The sequence below is a fragment of the Myodes glareolus genome, chromosome 12 (genome assembly GCF_982192425.1).
Source record: "Myodes glareolus chromosome 12, mMyoGla1.1, whole genome shotgun sequence".
NCBI classification, from domain to species: domain Eukaryota; kingdom Metazoa; phylum Chordata; class Mammalia; order Rodentia; family Cricetidae; genus Myodes; species Myodes glareolus.
Genome location: NC_142037.1, coordinates 26,163,923 through 26,182,869, shown reverse-complemented (window position 1 = coordinate 26,182,869; position 18,947 = coordinate 26,163,923). Strand labels below are relative to the sequence as shown.

Sequence of the window (18,947 nt, the reverse complement as noted above, 5' to 3'; positions counted from 1 at the left end):
TGTTAGGTCCATTTGAGTCATAACATCTGTTAGTTCCCTTATTTCTCTGTTCATTTTTTGTCTGACTGACCTGAGAAGTGCTGAGAGGGGAGTGCTGAAGCCTCCCACTATTAGTGTGTGGGGTTTAATGTATGATTTAAGATTTAGAAGTATTTTTTTTACATATGAGGGTGCCCTTATATTTGGGGCATAGATGTTCAGTATTGAGATTTCCTCTTGATTGATTTTTTTCCAATTTCTAATATGAAATATCCTTCTTTGTCTGTTTTGATTGATTTTAGTTTGAAGTCTATTTTGTTAGATATTAGGATAGCTGAACCTGCTTGTTTCTTAGGTTTATTTGATTGGAAATTTTTTCCCAACGCTTTACTCTGAGATGATGTCTGTCTTTGAGGTTGAAGTGTCTTTCTTGTATGCAGCAGAAGGATGGATTCTGTTTTCGTATCCAATCTGTTAGCCTGTGTCTTTTTATAGGTGAGTTGAGTCCATTTATATTAAGGGATATTAATGACCAGTGGTTGCTATCTCCTGTTAATTTAGTTCATTGGTGGTGGTGTTAATTTATGTGTTCTTCCCTTGTTTGGGATTTGCTGTAATGAGATCATCAATTGTCTATGTTTCTGTTGATGTAGTCAACTTCCTTGGGTTGGAGTTTTCCTTCTAGTACTTTGTGTAGGGCTGTGTTTGTGGCTAGGTATTGGTTACATCTGGTTCTGTCATGGATATCTTGTTTTTTCCTTATATGGTGATTGAAATTTTTACTGAGTATAGTAGTCTGGGTTGGCATCCATGCTCTCTTAATGTCTGCATAACACTTGACTACGACCTTCTGGCTTTCATTGTCTCCAATGAGAAGTCAGATGTAATCCTTCCAGGTATGCCTTTATATGTTACTTGGCCTTTTTTCTTTGTAGCCCTTAATATTCTTTCTTTACTCTGTATGTTTAATGTTTTGATTATTATGTGGCAAGGAGACTCTTTTTTATTCAGTCTATTTGGTGTTCTGTACACTTTTGTATCTTCATAGGCATATCTTTCTTTAGGTTGAGAAAATTTTTCTTCTATGATTTTGTTAAGTGTATTTTCTGTGCTTTTGAGTTGCACTTCTCTTTTCCTTCTATACCTATTATTCTTAGGTTTTATCTTTTCACGGTGTCCCATATTTTCTGGATATTTTATGTTAAGGTTTTGTTAGATTTAATGTTTTCTTTGACTGATGAGTCTATTTCCTCTATTGTATCTTCAGTACTTGGGATTCTCTCTTCCATCTCTTGTATTCTGCTGTTCATGCTTGTGTTTGTGGTTCTTTATTATTTTTTCATGATTTCTATTTTTATAATTCCTTCAGCTTGTGTTTTATTTATTGTCTCTATTTCAGTTTTCAGGTCTTGAATATTTTCTTTCATATGTAGTTGCTTTTTCTTGGTTTTCTTTGAGGGATTTGCTGATGTCTTCCAATTTTTTGTTTGTCTTTTCCTCTATTTCTTTGAGGGAATTTCTCATTTCCTCTTTAAGAGTCTCAAACATTCTCCTGAAGTTATATGTTAGGTCGTTTTCTTCTGCTTCATCTATATTTGGCTCTTCAAGACTTGCTGTTGTAGGGTCTCTAGATTTTACTGGTGTCATGTTGCTCTTTGTGGTGTTGTGTGTGTTCTTACTTTGTCTATTCATCTTTTCCTCCAATTGGTGTGGTTGGGGCTGTCTGTGACTCTGGTGATTAATCTTCTAGGTGCCAGTGGATCCAAGGCTCGGATACTTGTTCCTCGTGGTACAGTCAGTGTCATGGTTTTAGTTACCCTTTTGGTCACTCCATCTTCCTGGAGATCGCTCAGCGCTTCCAGGATTTGCTGCACTCAGTGGAGTTTGCTGTCTCAGGCCTGCTCTTGTCTAGGTTGCTGACTCAGATCTGTTACTGTAAATGTCCCTGGTCTGGATCTGCCCCTGTGGAAGTCCCTGGCTTGGGATTGGTCCTGCAAAGGTCTCTAGCTCTGATCTTCTCCCTCAGAGGTCCCAGACTAGGGTACACCTGGACCCACAGAAGACCTGGCTCTGGCCTACTCCCTCAGATATCCCAGACTGAAGCCCAGATCTGCAGAGGTCCTGACTCTCAGGCCTACTTCCTCCGAGGTCCCAGACTCAGCCAGACCTGCAGGGATCCTGGCTCAGTTCTACTCCCTTGAAGGTCCCAGATTCACGCCTGGACCCGCAGCGGTCTCTGCTCTGGCCCACTCACTCAGCACTTGCTCCCCTGTACCTGCTCCTGTGGATTTTGCTCTCTCAGGTCTTTCCCAACCTAGGTCGCTTGCTCAGTCCTGCTTCCGCCAATGACCCGTGGTCTGGTTCTGCTCCTGCTCCCATGGAGCTTATCGTTCCCATTTTTCTCTCTTTTGAAAACTCAGTCATTTATCTCTTTAAATAGTGTAGCTTTTGCCATATTCTACAAATTTTGGTACATTGTATTCTGATTCATCTCAAATTGTTTTCTAATTTCCTTGCCATTTTCTTCTGTCTTGTCTATTTATAAACATGTTACCATACCAGACATTTGCAGAATTTTCCATTTTCTTTCTTCCATGATCTCTAATTTTATTCCACTATGTTTGGAAGCTATTTTGCACAGTTTCAGGCATTTCAGACTTGTCATCACCCCGTTTGTGGCTGTCTCATACGTACTGGAGCCTGCTGATCCCTGTATTGTCAAGCACCTTCCACTCTCTTTATAGTGGAGTCCAGATTCCTACAGAAGTTAGTAAATTCCACATGAGCTAGCTCTACCCAGCTGCCTTGACATATTTCCTTCAACCCCTGGTCTCATTCTTGTTCAGGAAGTATTTTTGACTGATGTATTCAGATAAGCTTAGTTACTATGACTTCAGTAATGGATGTTTTGAGAACATTTGGAATAATCGGAGTGTATGTTTGTGGAAAGTTTTAAGATATATTGAAAAAGTTTGTGTTTAAGTGCTCACGGCAGCATTACCTATAGTAGTTAGCTATGAAGGTTAACACACAGATCATCAGACAAATGAACAAACCTATTATGGTTTATCAGGTCAGTGAAGTACTAGTCAGCCATTAAGAAGGAGTGGATTCTGACGCATCTAACCCTATAGATGAACCTTGGAAATATTGTTAAGTAACAGAAGCCAGACACAATGGCCACATACTATCGTGTGATTCCATTTAAGCAGAACTACATGGAATAGTTGATTTCATAGCAACAGAAAGCAGCTTAATGCTTGCCAAGGTCTGGGTGAGGAAGTGCTTGCTTAGGGGATGGAAATTTGAGGATATGTTGGTGATGAACATGTTCTAGAATTTGCCATGATCGCTAACATAACGTGGTGAATATACTCAGTGTCTTTGCCACAGAACCTTGTGCGTCTGTTGTTACAGTGAGAAAACGAGGGCCAGTGAGCTAGCTCAGTAGAACAAGGTGCTTGCTGCCAAGCCTGGACCAGAGCTCTGAGTTCCCTCCCCAGGACCCGCCCGCTAGGAGAGGACTGAGCCCTAAGTTGTCCTCTTGCCTCCACATGCATGACATGGCATTCATGCTCAGACACGGCACACACAGAGGCAGTAAGGTAAAGGTGAAAAAAATTAAATCAAAGAAAATAAATGTTTGCACAGTTTCAGTTAAAATAGAATTGTAACACTTCCCTCCTTCCCTTCCCTCCCTCCAGAAAAATCGATTTCTAAAATATAAATATGGCTTTAGATAGAAAGACAAACACAAAAAAAATCTTATTCTGAAATAATGTTTCTGTCAGTTACTATAAAAATAATGATCAACGTCTAGAATGAAGAAAATGTGAATGACTATGGCTTATGTTCATCCATCGTCAGAATGCTTGGTATGAAGTTGATAAAAATAAAAAAAAAAAAGAAAAACAGCTATTTTCTTCACTGGCAAACCATGGCACATCTGGACTTCATATGCTGAATGTTATCATGAATTTTCTTCCCCAGCTTAGATGAACAAGATAAAGCCTTTGCTCTGGGGCTGTGCTCTTCTCCCACTAAGACAGCAAGGGTCCTTTGTTAGCAAGGTTTTCTTATCACTCAAGAGCATGGCTAGACATAATCATCATCAGGTTCTAATTGTGCTAAACCCCTGTTCAACTTGGAGCTTGGTTGCTGATGGTGCTGGAAAGTCACAAAAGCAGTGGAATGAACTGTAGCTTATTCAAAAACATATCTAAAAACAAAACAGATAAAATAGTCCATTGAGAAACATTGTAAGATGTCTGAATTGCACTTACATTACAGAGTTATGACTGAATTGTCATCAGCAAGAAAGAGTACTGACGCTTCCTATCGTGCCACAGTTTGCAGAGAGATCATCTCACACAGCGGAAACCCAGATTAGTATCTTCATGTCCTAACGCTCTTAGAAACATATAAAGCACTGGGGAGCTCCTGAAAATAATAGCCGAGACCCAAAGCATCTCTAGTTCATCCATTGCTGTTCTTTCCCACTGTGGTAGCAATACTGATCGAATTATCACACAGGTATATGCACATAAAAATGTTCACACACACACACACACACATATACATGTATGCATATATGCCATGTTCACATGAAAAAGGAAGAAAAAGGCTTAAGTTTAAAAATCTGGAAAACCTATCCCTAAATATCTACCCAACTTACTGATTATTTTCATGGAAAAATGTTTGTGACTGTCTATGGCTTCCTTAAGTGTGAAACCCTTACTGGGGAGCATCATGCTAGCACTTAGAGAGAGGTCAGGGGCTGAACGGGTGCTGCTAGCTGTAAGGGTCTTGATGGGACCTTGGGAAATGCTTTGCAGATGATCGTGGGCTCGCATTAGCAGCTCTCTAGACGATCTCACCATTTCTTCCCTCCCCCTGGCCTGCGATAGGGTCGGGATAAGGAGATGTTAATTTGCCTCGGTTGAATAAAACAATGTGAATGCTTATTGGTTCCCTAAATAATGATCTTGGCACCAGATTTGCTTTGGTTGGATGGAAGACATGACTTCTGGGCGTTTCTTGCAGATCAGCTGTCATTTTCTGTGAGTTATTAGTTAGGATAGAATTTGGCATCCCCCTCCCCGTGACCTCATGAGTTGTCATTATAAGGGGATACTGAGCTTTTGCTGAGTGTTCATTCTGTGGATAAGGTCATGATCTTCAGAGTGTGCACACTGATCAAACCCACAGTCCTTGCTCTGTCTCCCTGCTCATGGTAAGTCTGTAATGGCGGCAATGAAGCTGTTCTTTGTAAATATAACAAAGGCTATAACCGGAGCTGTTTCCATCTGGACCGGAGGTTCTCAGTAAACAATCTCATCACGTTGACCTACAAGGCCTCCTAGAGCCCATGCTTTGGAGTACTCAGCAAATACTCAGCTGGCGTGTCTTCAGCAAATACTCCTTTGCTCCACTGTTCACCAAGAAGCAAGGGTGTGCCAGAATCCCTTGGAGGCAATTCCAATAAATAGTAAACAAACTTAACAAGAGCCATTGCCTTGTGTTGTGTAAGGGATGTAACTAGCTGGGGAGGAGGCCAACCTGCTGCACTGAAAAGACCCAAAACTATGTCTGCCAAAGTAAAACAGAAGTTTTGCACCAGCCCAGCCAGTTGGGCCAGGGAGCATTTCTGCTGGGTGAGTTCAGAGGACAGCTTCCCACCCTGGTGCTGGGCCAGCCTTACTGGTATGCCTCACCCATTGGGTGGCCTGCTTTCCCTACTTCCAGTCCACAGATCACAGTGAAGGGAGATCTGGAGAATGATTTGTCCATGAACTGAGATGATCCACATATCTCCACCCAACCGCCTCCCTAGTAATTTGACCCTAGACATAGTCAGACCTAGCTGCAAAGGAGGCTGGAAGCGTGGCCGTTTTCCAAGTCAGCCTAAACTGCAGTCGGTAGAATAACAATGAACCGAAGTGAAGTGTATGGGCTGTGGGGTGACAACAGTGTCACAGAGGAAAAGAAAGCAGGGGGGGGGGATTGGGGTGAAACCCTGGAGATGGCTAGAGAAGCTTAAGTTCAGTGAATCGCATCACCCAACAAATGACAGCCAGGGGAATGATCTGCAAACAGAGGCCATGGCAGATAGGGAAGACTTGGGAGACGTCATAGTCACTTTGCTCATTGCTCTGACCCAGTGCCTCACAAAATGCAACTTAAGGGATGCAGTGTTTATGTGGGTTCATGGTAGGGGGTGCAGTCAATCATGGTGCAGAAGGCGTGGCAGTGGGACCAGCTCCTGACAGCAGTGGCATGAGGCTGCTTGTTCACAGCTCAGTGAACCAGGAAGAGAAAGGAATGCTGATGCTTAAGTGGCTTTCTCCTTTACCCTTTTAGACCCCAGCACATGGGATGGTATCGCCCACAGTCAGGGTGGGTCCTCCTCAGTCTTCCCACAGGAAAATCCATGGTTGCGCCTCATTGATGCCCTAGGTGTTTCTTAATTCAGAAACAAGATGACAGTTCAAATTAGCCATCACATGAGAGAAATGGATTTTCTTCTAGGAGCCTGTCTGGGCCTGTTGAGCTCTGATGTACTTCATACCCACGGAGACAACTAGCAACCATGACTCTTGTGAATTTGGGGTGTGGGACATAGGAACCTGGGGCTCAGAAGAAGCAGCCCAGAAGTAAGAGAGCCGTGGGGTTTGGTGAACTTCTTCATCTAGGTCTATAGTGTAAAGACCAAGTTCCTCTCCATGGGAAACAAACAGGCCACGAGGTGACCACAGTATTCCCTACAGTCCAGATGCCTAGTATATGATCGGGTCCACGTTCCTTGGAGGAATGCCAAGCCCCTCAGCTTCAGAGGGGTTCAGGGTCTGCAGAATAAGCTCCTCTTTGACCTACCCTGGAGGAAACATACTCAGGAAGGAAAAGGGGTTGTTAATGCCAGAATGTAAAATGGAGGAATTCCCTGGACTTTTGACCCCAGTTCCCTCCATTCCAGCCAGCCCTGTCTGAGAAAGACCCTTTATTTGGAAGATTTTCCTGGTTGAAGGAAAGAACTTTTGTTTCTAAATATCAAGTATAAGGAAGCGGGAGAGATAGAGGCAGGGTGGTGTAGAGAAAGGGGACTCGAGAAGGTAGGAAGCCCGTGCCTGTCTGTGGCCACTCCTCCTCCTCCTCCTCCTCCTCCTCCTCCTCCTCCTCCTCCTCCTCCTCCTCCTCACTGAGCCCTTCCCAGGCTCAGCCATCTCTGTCAAACACCTTCCCTTCCTTCCTCAGTAATACCCAAGCCTTGTTTGGTGTCCCATGACTGACTGCCACACCATCCCCCATTCTTAGAGACTGCTTTGCAGATTCCAAGATCCCATTGTCCCCCATCCTCCCCACCCCAACCATGTGTCACCCCAGTGAGGCTGATTGGGCTGAACTGCTTGTGAAAGCAGTTTCTGTGAGGAGTGGGCTGATTTGCCCATCTCGGGATGGCCTTCTCTTAACAGAAGAGAGCTGGCCTTTGTGTAAATAGAACAGGCTGCATTTCATCTAAGTCTGCCTATTAATTTGTCTAATTTCTCACAGGTATTCAATGTGCTTGGTGTTCTTAGGGTGGGGCATGCTGCTGGGGGACATAGCATGTCTTTGATAGCCCCGGATGGTTCCCATCTGGCAGAGGGGCAGTACTTTGGGTGCTTAGATTGGTCGTTTGAGGAGTCCTCAGCCATATCTCAGCCACAGCTTAAGAGAGAAATCCTTCTATGCAGCTAATAAAACCTCTTCCACTCCATTTTTTTTTTCTCTTGGACTTTGAAGTAAGAAAAAAAAAAAGTAAGAAAATGGGCTTTTTAAAGCAGGAATTTGTGTGAAGGAGTTTGGGGACTGTTCTGAGGACCAGCTGATACCGAGCGTCGGGTTTCATGGCTTCTGTAACCTCTAGACTGTGTCGGTACTGCTGTGGAAAATGAGGGAAGCCGACAGCCATACCATTCCCACAGAAGGGATGGCTTGCTGTGAGCGTCACCTTAGGTAATCCGTACAGACCGACATGGAGAGCTCTCTGAATGGTTTCTGAACTATACCGTGTGTTGAAGGCTGTGTGTCCCCAGTGTTATGAGGGCGGTGGGTGGCGTACGGGGCATTTGGGGATACAAGGTGGGGTGGAACATGAAAGAGGATGGGGCACTTGAATACCTTCAGACCTCTCAAGTTGGTTTTCTCCACTTTTATTTCTATTGCGTCAAAGCAATTGCTGGGGATATATCCACCCGCTTCAGTGTGTTATGTCCAGCCTGCAACCCACAGGCTGGGCATAGCCAAGAATAACTATGAATGGGATCCAGAAAACAAACAAACAAAAAAAAACCCCATAAACTTGCTTAGTGACCGGATTACACAGTTCTGGAACAGGACCCTGGTGGGTGACAACAGGCTGTCACGATGAGATAAGGTTGGACGTGCCTGGAAACCTTTCGAGTTCCTGCTTGCACAGGGTGTGTTGACCTGTCCCTTCCTGTCACTTTCAGGTACCAGCAAGGTGAACCTAGTGAAGATCTCATCCACAGCCTCCAGCCCTCGGGACACAGCCCTGGCTGCTGTCATCTGCAGCGCTCTGGCCACGGTGCTGCTAGCCCTGCTCATCCTGTGTGTCATCTATTGCAAGAGGCAGTTCATGGAGAAGAAACCCAGCTGTAAGTCCGCGCCATCTTCCCCCTCTTACTGCGAACTGGGTTTGTGAGCATTGTCACACAAGAGTCCACAAGAGACCTGGGTAAGACAAGTGTCCCCAGCTATTTAGGATGCAAGGCACAGGAAAACAGGCTTCTGTAGGATTTCGGGGCCTCATACGGATGTTGACAAGGCTGTGATATACCCAGGCTACAAGGCAAAAATAAAAATTATCTATAACCCACATCCTTAGCAAGTTATTTTAAACTGTGTGTGCCTTTGTATAAGAAGAAATAGGAAGCCCTCAACTTAGCATCGTTCAACTTAACAAGTTTTTTATGTTGCGGGGGTCTATAGCGTATCTGTTAAGCCATCCGCTCCTCACTTTCAGTCCATATGTAGTAAATTACATGGGCACTGTTATGAAACAGGCTGGGCTGTAGCTTTGCAATAGAGCGCTTGCCTAACATGTGCAAGGCCCTGGGGTTTAATCCCCAGCACACACAGAAATGTGGAGATCAGAGGCTGGAGAGATGGCTCCGTGGGTAAGAGCACTGGCTGCTCTTGTTGAAGAAGGTTCCGTTCCCAGCATCCACAAGGCAGCTTGCAGGAGTCTGTAAGTCCAGTTCCAGGGTGTCTGATGTCCTCTCCTCGCCCCCATGGGCACCAGGCATGCATGTGGTGCACAGACAGGCATGCCAGCAAAGCACCCTTACACACAACGAAATAAAAAAGTTTGAAGTGTGTATGTGCATGCTTGTGTGCATGGATAACGGCATAGGCTTCGCATTGATTGATTTTGCCCACTGTAGGCTAGCAGAAGCTTATGATTAAGTTATTCTAAGCCAAGCACTAGTGTTTGGAAGATTGGCATACAGAGTGTCTTCATTTTACATTCAGTGTCTTGGGGTAAGCAGAAGTATATAGAATAATGATGTTGACTCACTAAAAATACTAATTGCCAAGCTTCTTATGGAGAAGTGTTAACTATGGGTCTCTCCTTCCCCTAGGGTCTCTGCGGTCACAGGACATTCAGTACAATGGCTCCGAGCTGTCATGTTTTGACCAGCCTCAGCTCCGCCACTGTGCCCACAGAGCATGCTGTCAATGTCACCGGGACTCAGCCCAGACATATGGTGAGTCAGGCCACGAAGGGCCCAGAGGAGTCAGAAGTGCAGAATGGGACTGCAAAGCAGGGCATGGCCAAGTCCAGCTCTTACTCTTCGGAACGGGTGGCAGCGGGTCACAGGTTGATTTTCCAGTCATAGCTGATCCATGTCGGTGACTCTCCTCTGCCCCACATTGGTCTCTAGTATTAAGAAAACAGGAGTCTCTACTGACCCCGGGACTGCGTTAGCAGCTGTCTAGGCAACTCGGCCTTTCTCATTTGGAGTCAGTTCTTACAGTCACTTCTGCCTGCTGTGTAGAGGTGGGGCTGACATCCTTGTGCCTCAGGCAGGGCTGCTGTTGCTGGGATGAAACACCATGACCAAATACAACTTGGGGAGGAAAGGGTTTATGGCTTACATATCCAGGACCACAATCCGTCAAGGGAAGCCAAGACAGAAACTCAAATAGGGCAGGATCCTGGAGGCAGGAGCTGATTGATAGCAGAGACCCTGGAGAGGTGCTTGCTCCTCACGGCTTGCTCGTCCTGCTTTCTTAGAGAACCCAGGACCAAAGCCCAGGGATGGCACCACCCACAGTAGCCTAACCCCTCCCCCACCAATCACTAATTAAGGAAATGCCCTACAGGCTTGCCTACAGCCCCATCTCACCGAGCCATTTTCTCAAGGCTCCCTCCTCTCAGAAGACTCTAGCTTGTGTCAAGTTGTCATCAAACTAACCAGCACACCTTGATTACCTGGTTAGTTCAAGCCGATCACTAATGTGACTGGTTTCAATGACTTGTGAGAAAGATGGATGAGGGATGCCCACACCAGGCTCCGACCTTGCCTGCCTCTTGTTCTGTTGCTGGAAACAGTCATTAGGAAGAGTTGACCCAGGTGGGAGTGTGCCTCTGACCCAGCCAGGCAAAGAGGACATGGCTTTCTCTGCCCCCAGCTCATCAGCATCAGCCTGAGGTTTCTACTTCATGTCCAGCTCCAGGCCTCAGCAGGTGACCTCCTGCACATAAATCCACGTGGCTGACAGTACTTCTGGCGTCAGTCTGACTCAGGAGCCCTCTCAAGTGTCCTCAGTTTCTGGTTTGTCTGGGTATAGTGCCCATGACAGTAACAAGTCATCTCTTGGACACTATTATCTGCTTTGAGGTACTCACACTCCAGGCTGGTCGCACTGGCCTCTTGGAATCACCCAGTGTCTCTCTGTAATGCTGCAGGATGGACTATCTCAGTCCTGTATGTCACACGTAGAATGAGAGTGTTTCACCCTTATCCCGCCTCCCACCTTCCTAACAGGTCTCATTGTGTAGCCCAGGCTGGCCTAAATCCTGTGTGACCTGTTTCAGCAGTGTTGTAGGACCTCTTTATCTGAGGTTTGCCTCCCTCCTTCTGCCGCCCGCATGGTATCTGCCACCTTTCCAAGGGAAGCCAGGCTTAACTGTTGTGAACAGGAAGCTTCCGGAGGAAAGCCCTGGGCCTCACGCTTTTCTGCCTTTCCCAGGGCCTGTTCACCTGATTCCATCCTTGTGCTGTGAGGAGGCCCGCAGCTCTGCCCGTGTGGCCCTTGGCTGTGGGCTGCATTCTACCGCCACCCTTCAGGAGAGGTAACTGCTCCTCTAGTCAATGGTGTCAATGCTCCTGTTTGCGAATGTGTATTCTCCTGGCATAGCAGCTGTGTGGTAGACTGTAGAGATCTGCTTCCTACCAATGACTACCAATTACCAATGACTCCTGACATCTGGAAACCCAAGGGGAGAGATTCCCCTCAGGGGTTGCAGGGCCTGAGGGTGCCGATAACCTGTACTGGTTTTGGGTGCCTTTCTCCCCACCTGCTTTCTTTGTGTCTTACTTTCATGTTCATGACATTTCTCTTTATTTTCACAAAATTTTGTTTTAAAGCACATATGTGCGTGTCTCTGTGTAAGTGTGTACACACAGTGCAGGTGCCCCGGAGGCCGACCACGTCACAACCCCTGGAGTTGGAGTTACAGGTGCCTGTGAGTGTCCCAGTGTGGGTGCTGGGAACTGAGCTCAGGTCCTCAGGAGCAGTGTGCACATGTGCTTAGCTGCTGAGTCATCTCTCCAGCCTCTTCTGCCCCTGACATCTGTTAGGTCAATATCTCACTGGCGCACTGTTGTAGAATAATAATCCAGAGAGCTCGGTTAAGACCTAAAAAACATGCAGGTATTAGACATTGAATATGCTTGTATTAATTAGAAATACATACAAAATCACTTTTAAGGTCAATGGAGTAGCTGCAGTTGCCACGCTGAGTGAAATTTAAAGCAATAGTTAGCACTGGAATTCTCCATGTATTGCAGTCTTTGAGCCGAAATTATAGCTGAAAAGCGGTTCTGTGCTAGTGGTTTCTGTCAACTACACAATACTCACAGACCTTCCGGATGTGTGTTCAGAAACGCAGCTTCAGTGGCGGACACGATGCCAGCTTTCTTCGGGTCTGTCTCCCGCTCCATGTGCGGCGAGTTTTCTGATGGCTGGCCTCTGATACGGAATCCTCTGGGCGGCGACAGCTCTCTTTGCGACTCTTACCCTGAACTCACTGGAGAAGACATTAACTCCCTCCATCCAGAAAATGAAAGCTCAACATCTCTGGATTCCAGTGGTGGACAGGATCTGGCTGGGACAGCGGCTGCAGATTCCTCTGGAAACTTCCCAGAAACTACCGACCCACCTAGAGTCCGGGAGCAGACCTTTGCTCGAGATGTCCAAAGGACTCCAAGCCAAGGAAGTCGGGAAGGCAGCGGCAACCTGAACCTAGGCGCGCCTACGTCCTTCCAGGTAAGACAGTGATGGGTTTCAGAGTGAACTTGGCCATGGCCTGTGCTAGGCTGCAGGGGTCCAAACTCTGTTCCCGCAGTGAAACCTGGGGAAGTAGATGAGCAATAGCTGTAATTTCTTATTTCTCATGCGTTACAGACTTCTGTTCGACAGTAAATCCCAAGTCTTTTTTCCTAACCAACAGGAGCATTTTATGAACACACAAAGGGCACTCACACCTTAACTTGTCTTCTTACATCTGACTGCAGCGTTGGAGAGCTTCCTGACGGGGAGCTGGCTAGTGATGGAGGCGTCTGGCCATCCGCCCCCATCTTCGCTGATGTCAAGCCATGGTCTTAGGTTTGACATTCCCGGGCATTTATTCTGAGATCTCGAACTCCTCGCTCGCTCCTGTGCGCTGGACCCCCGTCACCTGCTTGATTGCGCTGATTCATTGTTGGGTCTGGCCAGAAGCGGACGGGTGGTGGCGACCCGGACCAAGTGCATGGAAACGATCTTGCTGCACAGATGGTCCAAATCAGGTTCAGGGTTGGGGCAGTCAGGAGTGGTGCGGGAGAATTATCTGTATTCTGTCAATCATGTATTTTATTAAAAGGCTGATTGGCCAGGCAGGAAGTATAGGTGGGTCAACCAGACAGGAAGTAGAAGCAGGGTGATGAGAACAGGAATATTCTGGGAAGCAGGAAGCTTCCTCTGCCATTCCTGCCCAGATCACCGAAGAAGCAACATGTGAGCTAAAAAAGGTACCAAGTCATATGGCTAACATAGATCAGAATAATGTGTTAATATAAGCTATAAGAGTTAACAAGAAGCCTGAGCTAATGGGCCAATCAGTTTATAACTTATAGAGATCTCTGTGTGATTGATTTTCTCTGGGACTTGCTAGCTGTGGGGTACTGGGCGGGAACAGATACCCTAACAAGCCGGCCCTCATGTTACACAGGAGCATAGGAGAGTAGATGTGGGGGCTTCCTGAAGCCACAAAGCAGGGAAGGTCTCAGGAGACCTGGCCCTCCCTCTATGTTCTCATCTGAGAGAGGATGTCACCCGGGCTAACTTGGCCTTCACGTTCATCAACACTTCCTTAAATGCACTGCTAGCAGAAATGATGGTGAGAGCTCTGTGTAGCTAGGAGAGATTGCTTGCGGGTCTGATTTTGATCCATCCCATAATTTGCACAACACTGATGGCAAAGGGTAAGAAAGAACTTGAGAATCCTCCCCCCAGTTGTGCAGGAACTTGTTGAGAGCTGCTGAGTAAAACTTCAGGGCCAAGGAAAGGAAGCTGCCCAGAGTGGAGACCAAGCCCCATGTCTGTCTAAGGAATGACAGAGTACAGTACTCCATGGGAATGGGTCCTGCCCGTTAGCACCAAAGCCATCCACACAACACCCTGTCGAGCTTCTCCTAGACATCCTGTAGTCTCTGTAGAACAAGGGAAGTTGGCCTGCTACTGACTGATAGGTTTTCAGAATCATGCTGGCTACTTTTATGTTGTTTTAGAAGAGAGAACCTTAACTGAGTAAATCTCCCTGTGGGTTCTTGGTGCTTCAAGAAAGCAGACTGATGAAGCCATTAGCAAGCCAAAACAATGTATTTCTTGATTGATGATTGGTATGGGAAGGCCCAGCCACCTTGGATGGTGCCACCCCTGGCCAATGGTCCTAGGTTCTGTAAGAAAGCAGACTGAGCAAGCCTGCTCCAAGGCAGTGAGCAGCATCCTCATGCCCTCTGCATCAGTTCCTGACTCCGGGTTCCTGTATCATATGAGTTCCTGTCCTGACTTCCCTGGGTGATGTACTTACCACAAGCTGTTGGTCATGGTGTTTCATCACAGCAATAACAACCCACAGAAGAATCTTGCAAGAAAAGGGAATCACCTTTCCTCTCTGTTTTATAGTGCACAAAGAAGCAGGGTGTGGTTATTACACATTTATAATGTAAGCACTTGGAGGGAGAGACAGGAGACGCAGGAATTTAAGGTCCTCTTTGGCTACATATTTCTAATTAGCTAAATCTTTCGCTAATTTGAGGCCAGCCTGTGCTACACGAGCTCCTGTCTCAAGAAAACGTGTTCACATGTGTGCTTAGTTTCTATATAAACTGATGTCTTAGTTAGGGTTTCCATTGCTGTGACAAATGGGACTGTCTATAAAACACTGCTGCCCCAGTGGCTCAGGGAACATTGCAGAAGAGGGGCAGAAAGACTGTCAGGGCCGGAGGATGAGAGTTTGCTGTGAGACTGTGTCTCCAGTCACATCAGACGCTGCACCCATAAGATCTCACCACCATGACTGCCCAAACACGAGGAGAACAAGGAGGACACCAGTGAGTGTGCCAAACCACATGCCTGTGAACTGCAGACAACTGAAGAAAGCTGGGAGTGGGAGAGGTAGTCCTCAGTGCACCAACTGATTCCCCAACGCCAAACGGTCAGCCCTGAAAACATACATACACGTAGCACTATATGGACTCAACAGGTTCTATTTAGGAAAATGTATGTGTATACCAATGCATATGTGGTCTCCACTTTCTGAATATGATAAAATGAGGGTGGCTTGCTTCCTGCAGTGACGTCAACATGTTTGTTACTATAGCATCAGTTGGTCAGCATATTTGGTAGAAATTGTTTCCCAGTCTTCAAACAGACTTCAGACCCTCTGGTTTTTAGATAGCCTCTTTACCTAGAAATATTTTCCTTGGGTTTACCTATGTTACCAAGGCAAATTAGTGATGAACACATTGCTAAGGGGCAGAGCATGAAAGCAAGGTTCTAGGCCCTTCTAGCAGCATTCAGCTGGCCGATGCCTGGTCCCTTTTAAAGGGAGGCTATACTTTCTGTGATGCAGCCGTTGCTAAGGGGAATCGTCTTAAGAAGACTGTCTATTCCAGGGGCACCATTAAGAGTCATCCTAGTCCCTCTGTCTTTGCAAACATCCGCCTGGAGCGGAAGACTGAGTCTCTGTGACCAAGGTGACAGATAGGGTGGCAATGTTCACTGGCCACCTTCGTTTCTGGAGGTCATGAATTACTTACCTACCGTCCTGAAACAGTACCTGAAAATGTTTGGATGAGGTTGATGAGCATTGTGATTAATATGGTTACATTGTCATTTTTCAGGTACTCAGCACATACCGATAATTGTGCTGTTGCAAAACTGTCCCTACTTCCTCAGAGGACACGGTATGGGATGCTTGAGTGTGTGAGACTTAATCTCAGTAGCTATGCACAGTCAGTTCTACAATGACCACAGGGTAGCTTTAATGGAGAAGACGCCATTTTCTTCAAGCCTTTCCTATGTTCTGTTTTAGGATGCCTGAAGGCCATCAGCTTGAAGTGGAGGTGTGGGTCTGGACACGCCCGTGTAGAGGCTTACAGACTGAGCAGTCTTGACCTCCTGTGGCTTCTGGAAGCAATAATAAAACTGAATCAAACTGGCAGCATTTCCAGCCTTTCAACCAGTTGCTTCTGAGCCAGCCCAACTGTAAGCTGAAACCCCAGCGAGAAGCAGAGGAGAGACTGTAGGCGGCCTCAGGACCCGCGCTTCCTCCCCAAACAAGAACCTCAGCTGAGGGCGATTTGAAGGACCGATGGGTGGAATGTGCTGCCTGCGAAATTGTGGGCACGGCAGGACCCAGCCTGGCTCCGACTTACGTTATGGTGAATGTGGTTTCACAAGACCCAGAGTATAAACTTGCAAAAGACATTCTCTTACAGAAATAGCCCGTTACCTACTAAAAAGCTATGGCAGATTCCCTTCTTAGATTTTAGGGAGAGCTCTGGGGATTTCTATTGGAAAAACGTTACTTTCTCATCGGCAGTATGGTACACAGCAGTGGTTTGAAGGGGCTTTGTAGCCCGCCTCAGTCGTGGTTTGGTGAAGTTGACTGGCCTGTCCGTTATGAGCAGCAAAGAACCTCTTCCTCATGAATGTGTGATGCAGCTGACAGGAGAGGAGGCCTGGCTTCTGGATGTGTCTGTGAGTGTGGTTAGAATGCAGCACAAAGGGATGAAGGGGAAAGGGCATTACCCTACTGTTCGGACCACCTACTGTGCACACCTGAAGCCTGGCTGTGTGTGCTAGGACTGGTGAGTGGAAGCATGTGTTAGGTCTGCACTGTGCAGAGCTTACAAGGCCCAGATTCTTATATAGAAAGGAGATATTTATAAACATAACAATCTGTGACCTGCACCCGAGCGCATACAAAAGGCTTCGGCACACCCAGTGTGCTACTGACGGGTCCTTCAGTGAGAATCCAGTGCATATTAGAACGAGGCGTGGAAAAGTGTGGTTGGCAGACAGTTTGGGGGAACAGGCTCCCATGAATCTAACCAAGCCTTTGTAATACTCATGGTGCTCTTATGTGGGGGTGTTCTGTAAAGTGTCCCATCTTCTTCCATGATGGCATTTGCCTCCCAGAACAGTCTCTAAGGTTAAGGAAGAACTACGGCGAGTTTTTCTCTTCAAATCTTTTGCCCTATGGCTTCCTTGAGCAGGATTTACTTGGTTTCCAGTTTGAACTTACATCCTCAGATCTGACCTCTGCCTCTCACCCCTTCGCTGTTGCTCTCTCTGTTGCATTCGGAGCCAGTTCTGTGAGCATCAGTGTGATAGAATGCACTAGCAGATCTGTTTTGAAGATGCCCTGCTTGAATCAGGTTCCTTTACCCAGCACAAAAGCCAAACGTTGAGATGCCTGTCTTCCTAGATTTTTTTTTTTTATTTTCTATCTCTCCCCATGGTTTTCTCTCTCTGTAAGACATGAGTAAAATTTAATGAGCCTTCTTTCTCTGGCCTCTCTCTAGTCATTATTATAGCCTTTGATGTGTGTCTTCAGGCTTGGCCATTTCTATTGCTTCTCATGACATCTGTTCTTTCGCCAAATGTAGGAAGAACGTAGAGTGTTTCATGATAGTCCACATCTGCTTTCATGCCCACGTGGTGTCCATTCATAACCACTTGGCATTTTGTTTGTGCGTCCCCGATCACTGCGAGAAGTTGGCGTTAGGAAAGTCATAAAACATTTGAGATTTAACCAGCAGACTTCCATAAGGATGCAAGCCGAGCTCCCCTGAGTGGCCTCCTCATAATGCACACGTGTGTGCCATTGTTTGCAACCCAATCATCTGTGTTATGACAGAGGGATGATCAAAGTCAGCGGGGTTGTGTTCCTTTGTGGACCCTGAATATATTTTCCACATGCTGAGCCCTGATGGACTTCAAAGACAGACACTGCCAAGGAAAGCCAGACTGATTGGAAGTGAGACACTGGCCCTGAATCCCGAAACATCGCTTTCAATCAAAAGAGAAATGCTGAGGGTTAAATATTGATTTCATTTGATATTGCGTTTGGAAGATCCTGGATTATCATCAAAAAGGAGACTCCTCCCACTGGCCACTCTAGAAACATGCAATAGTTGTTTTTATATTCTATAAACAAGAGGGGAGAGCTGCAACCTGCACTTCACGTTATTGGAACATCTTACAAGGCTGTTTACATGGGAGCTGGAGCACTATGGTCAGAAACTGGTATAGAGAGGCATCTAGGCATGGGGGCACCGGTGCCACCTTTCATGTGGCAAAAGCAAGGACAAGATGGGGACAAGGATTTTTAGATAAGTCAGGGCAAGTCATGTGTTTTCTATTTTGAATATATAGAATATATTTTGAATTGCGGGTTTTTTTACTTTAAGGCACTGCTGCTGTTACTTAGGATAAATACTGCTGTCTGGGTTGGAAGAAAAAGAATAGAAAAGGAAAAGAAACAATCATTGCTTTTAAGATAGTTTGCATCAGTTTAGATATCATCACGACTGTTTTATATACTGGAATTTATAAATTGTAAGTTATCACTTTCCAATACAAGCCCTTTTTTAATGCTTCTTAAAATTGTGAATAAAATTGATACTTGTCATTCTTAGTTACATATGAAGTCAGAATGATTTTGTGGTTGTAATTATATTTTACTTGCTTCAAAAATTCATCCGAGTGTCATAAATCATGGACAGTGACACACAAGTCACAGTGAGGGCACATATAGTCATTGTGAGGGTGAAAAAGTCACTGTGAAGGTCACACAGTCATTGGGAGGGCACATAAGTCATTGTGAAGGTCACAAGGAGTCTCATGAAGACTACACAGCCTCTTTGTGAAGGCACACAAAGTCATTGCTTGGATCATAGAGAGTCATTGTTAAGGTCACAAAGAATCATTGTAGAGGTCATACAGTTATTGTGAAGGGCACACAGTCATTGTGAGGACACCCAAAGTCCTTGTGAAGATACATAGTCATTGGGAAGATCGCACAGAGTCATTGTCAAGGTCATATATTAACACAGTCACTGTGAAAGTCAGACATAATCATTGTAAGGGCATGTGAACTCATTATGAGGTCACACAATGTCATTGTGAGG

At 45.9% G+C, this 18,947-nt stretch overlaps 1 protein-coding gene across 4 annotated transcripts in view; it reads left to right on the top strand.

The window, feature by feature from the left end:
- Positions 1–18,458, top strand: part of Tnfrsf19 (TNF receptor superfamily member 19) — a 92,585-nt gene extending 74,127 nt beyond the window's left edge. For all 4 annotated transcript variants that reach the window (XM_085698593.2, XM_048447949.3, XM_048447939.3 and 1 more), the window contains exons 6-10: positions 8,469–8,633; positions 9,621–9,746; positions 11,236–11,338; positions 12,150–12,534; positions 15,845–18,458. In XM_085698593.2, coding sequence (XP_085554719.2) covers positions 8,469–8,633; positions 9,621–9,746; positions 11,236–11,338; positions 12,150–12,534; positions 15,845–15,853 — 788 coding nt within the window. In that variant the 3' untranslated portion in view covers positions 15,854–18,458. The remainder of the gene's footprint in view (positions 1–8,468; positions 8,634–9,620; positions 9,747–11,235; positions 11,339–12,149; positions 12,535–15,844) is intronic.
- The last annotated feature ends 489 nt before the right edge of the window (positions 18,459–18,947 follow it).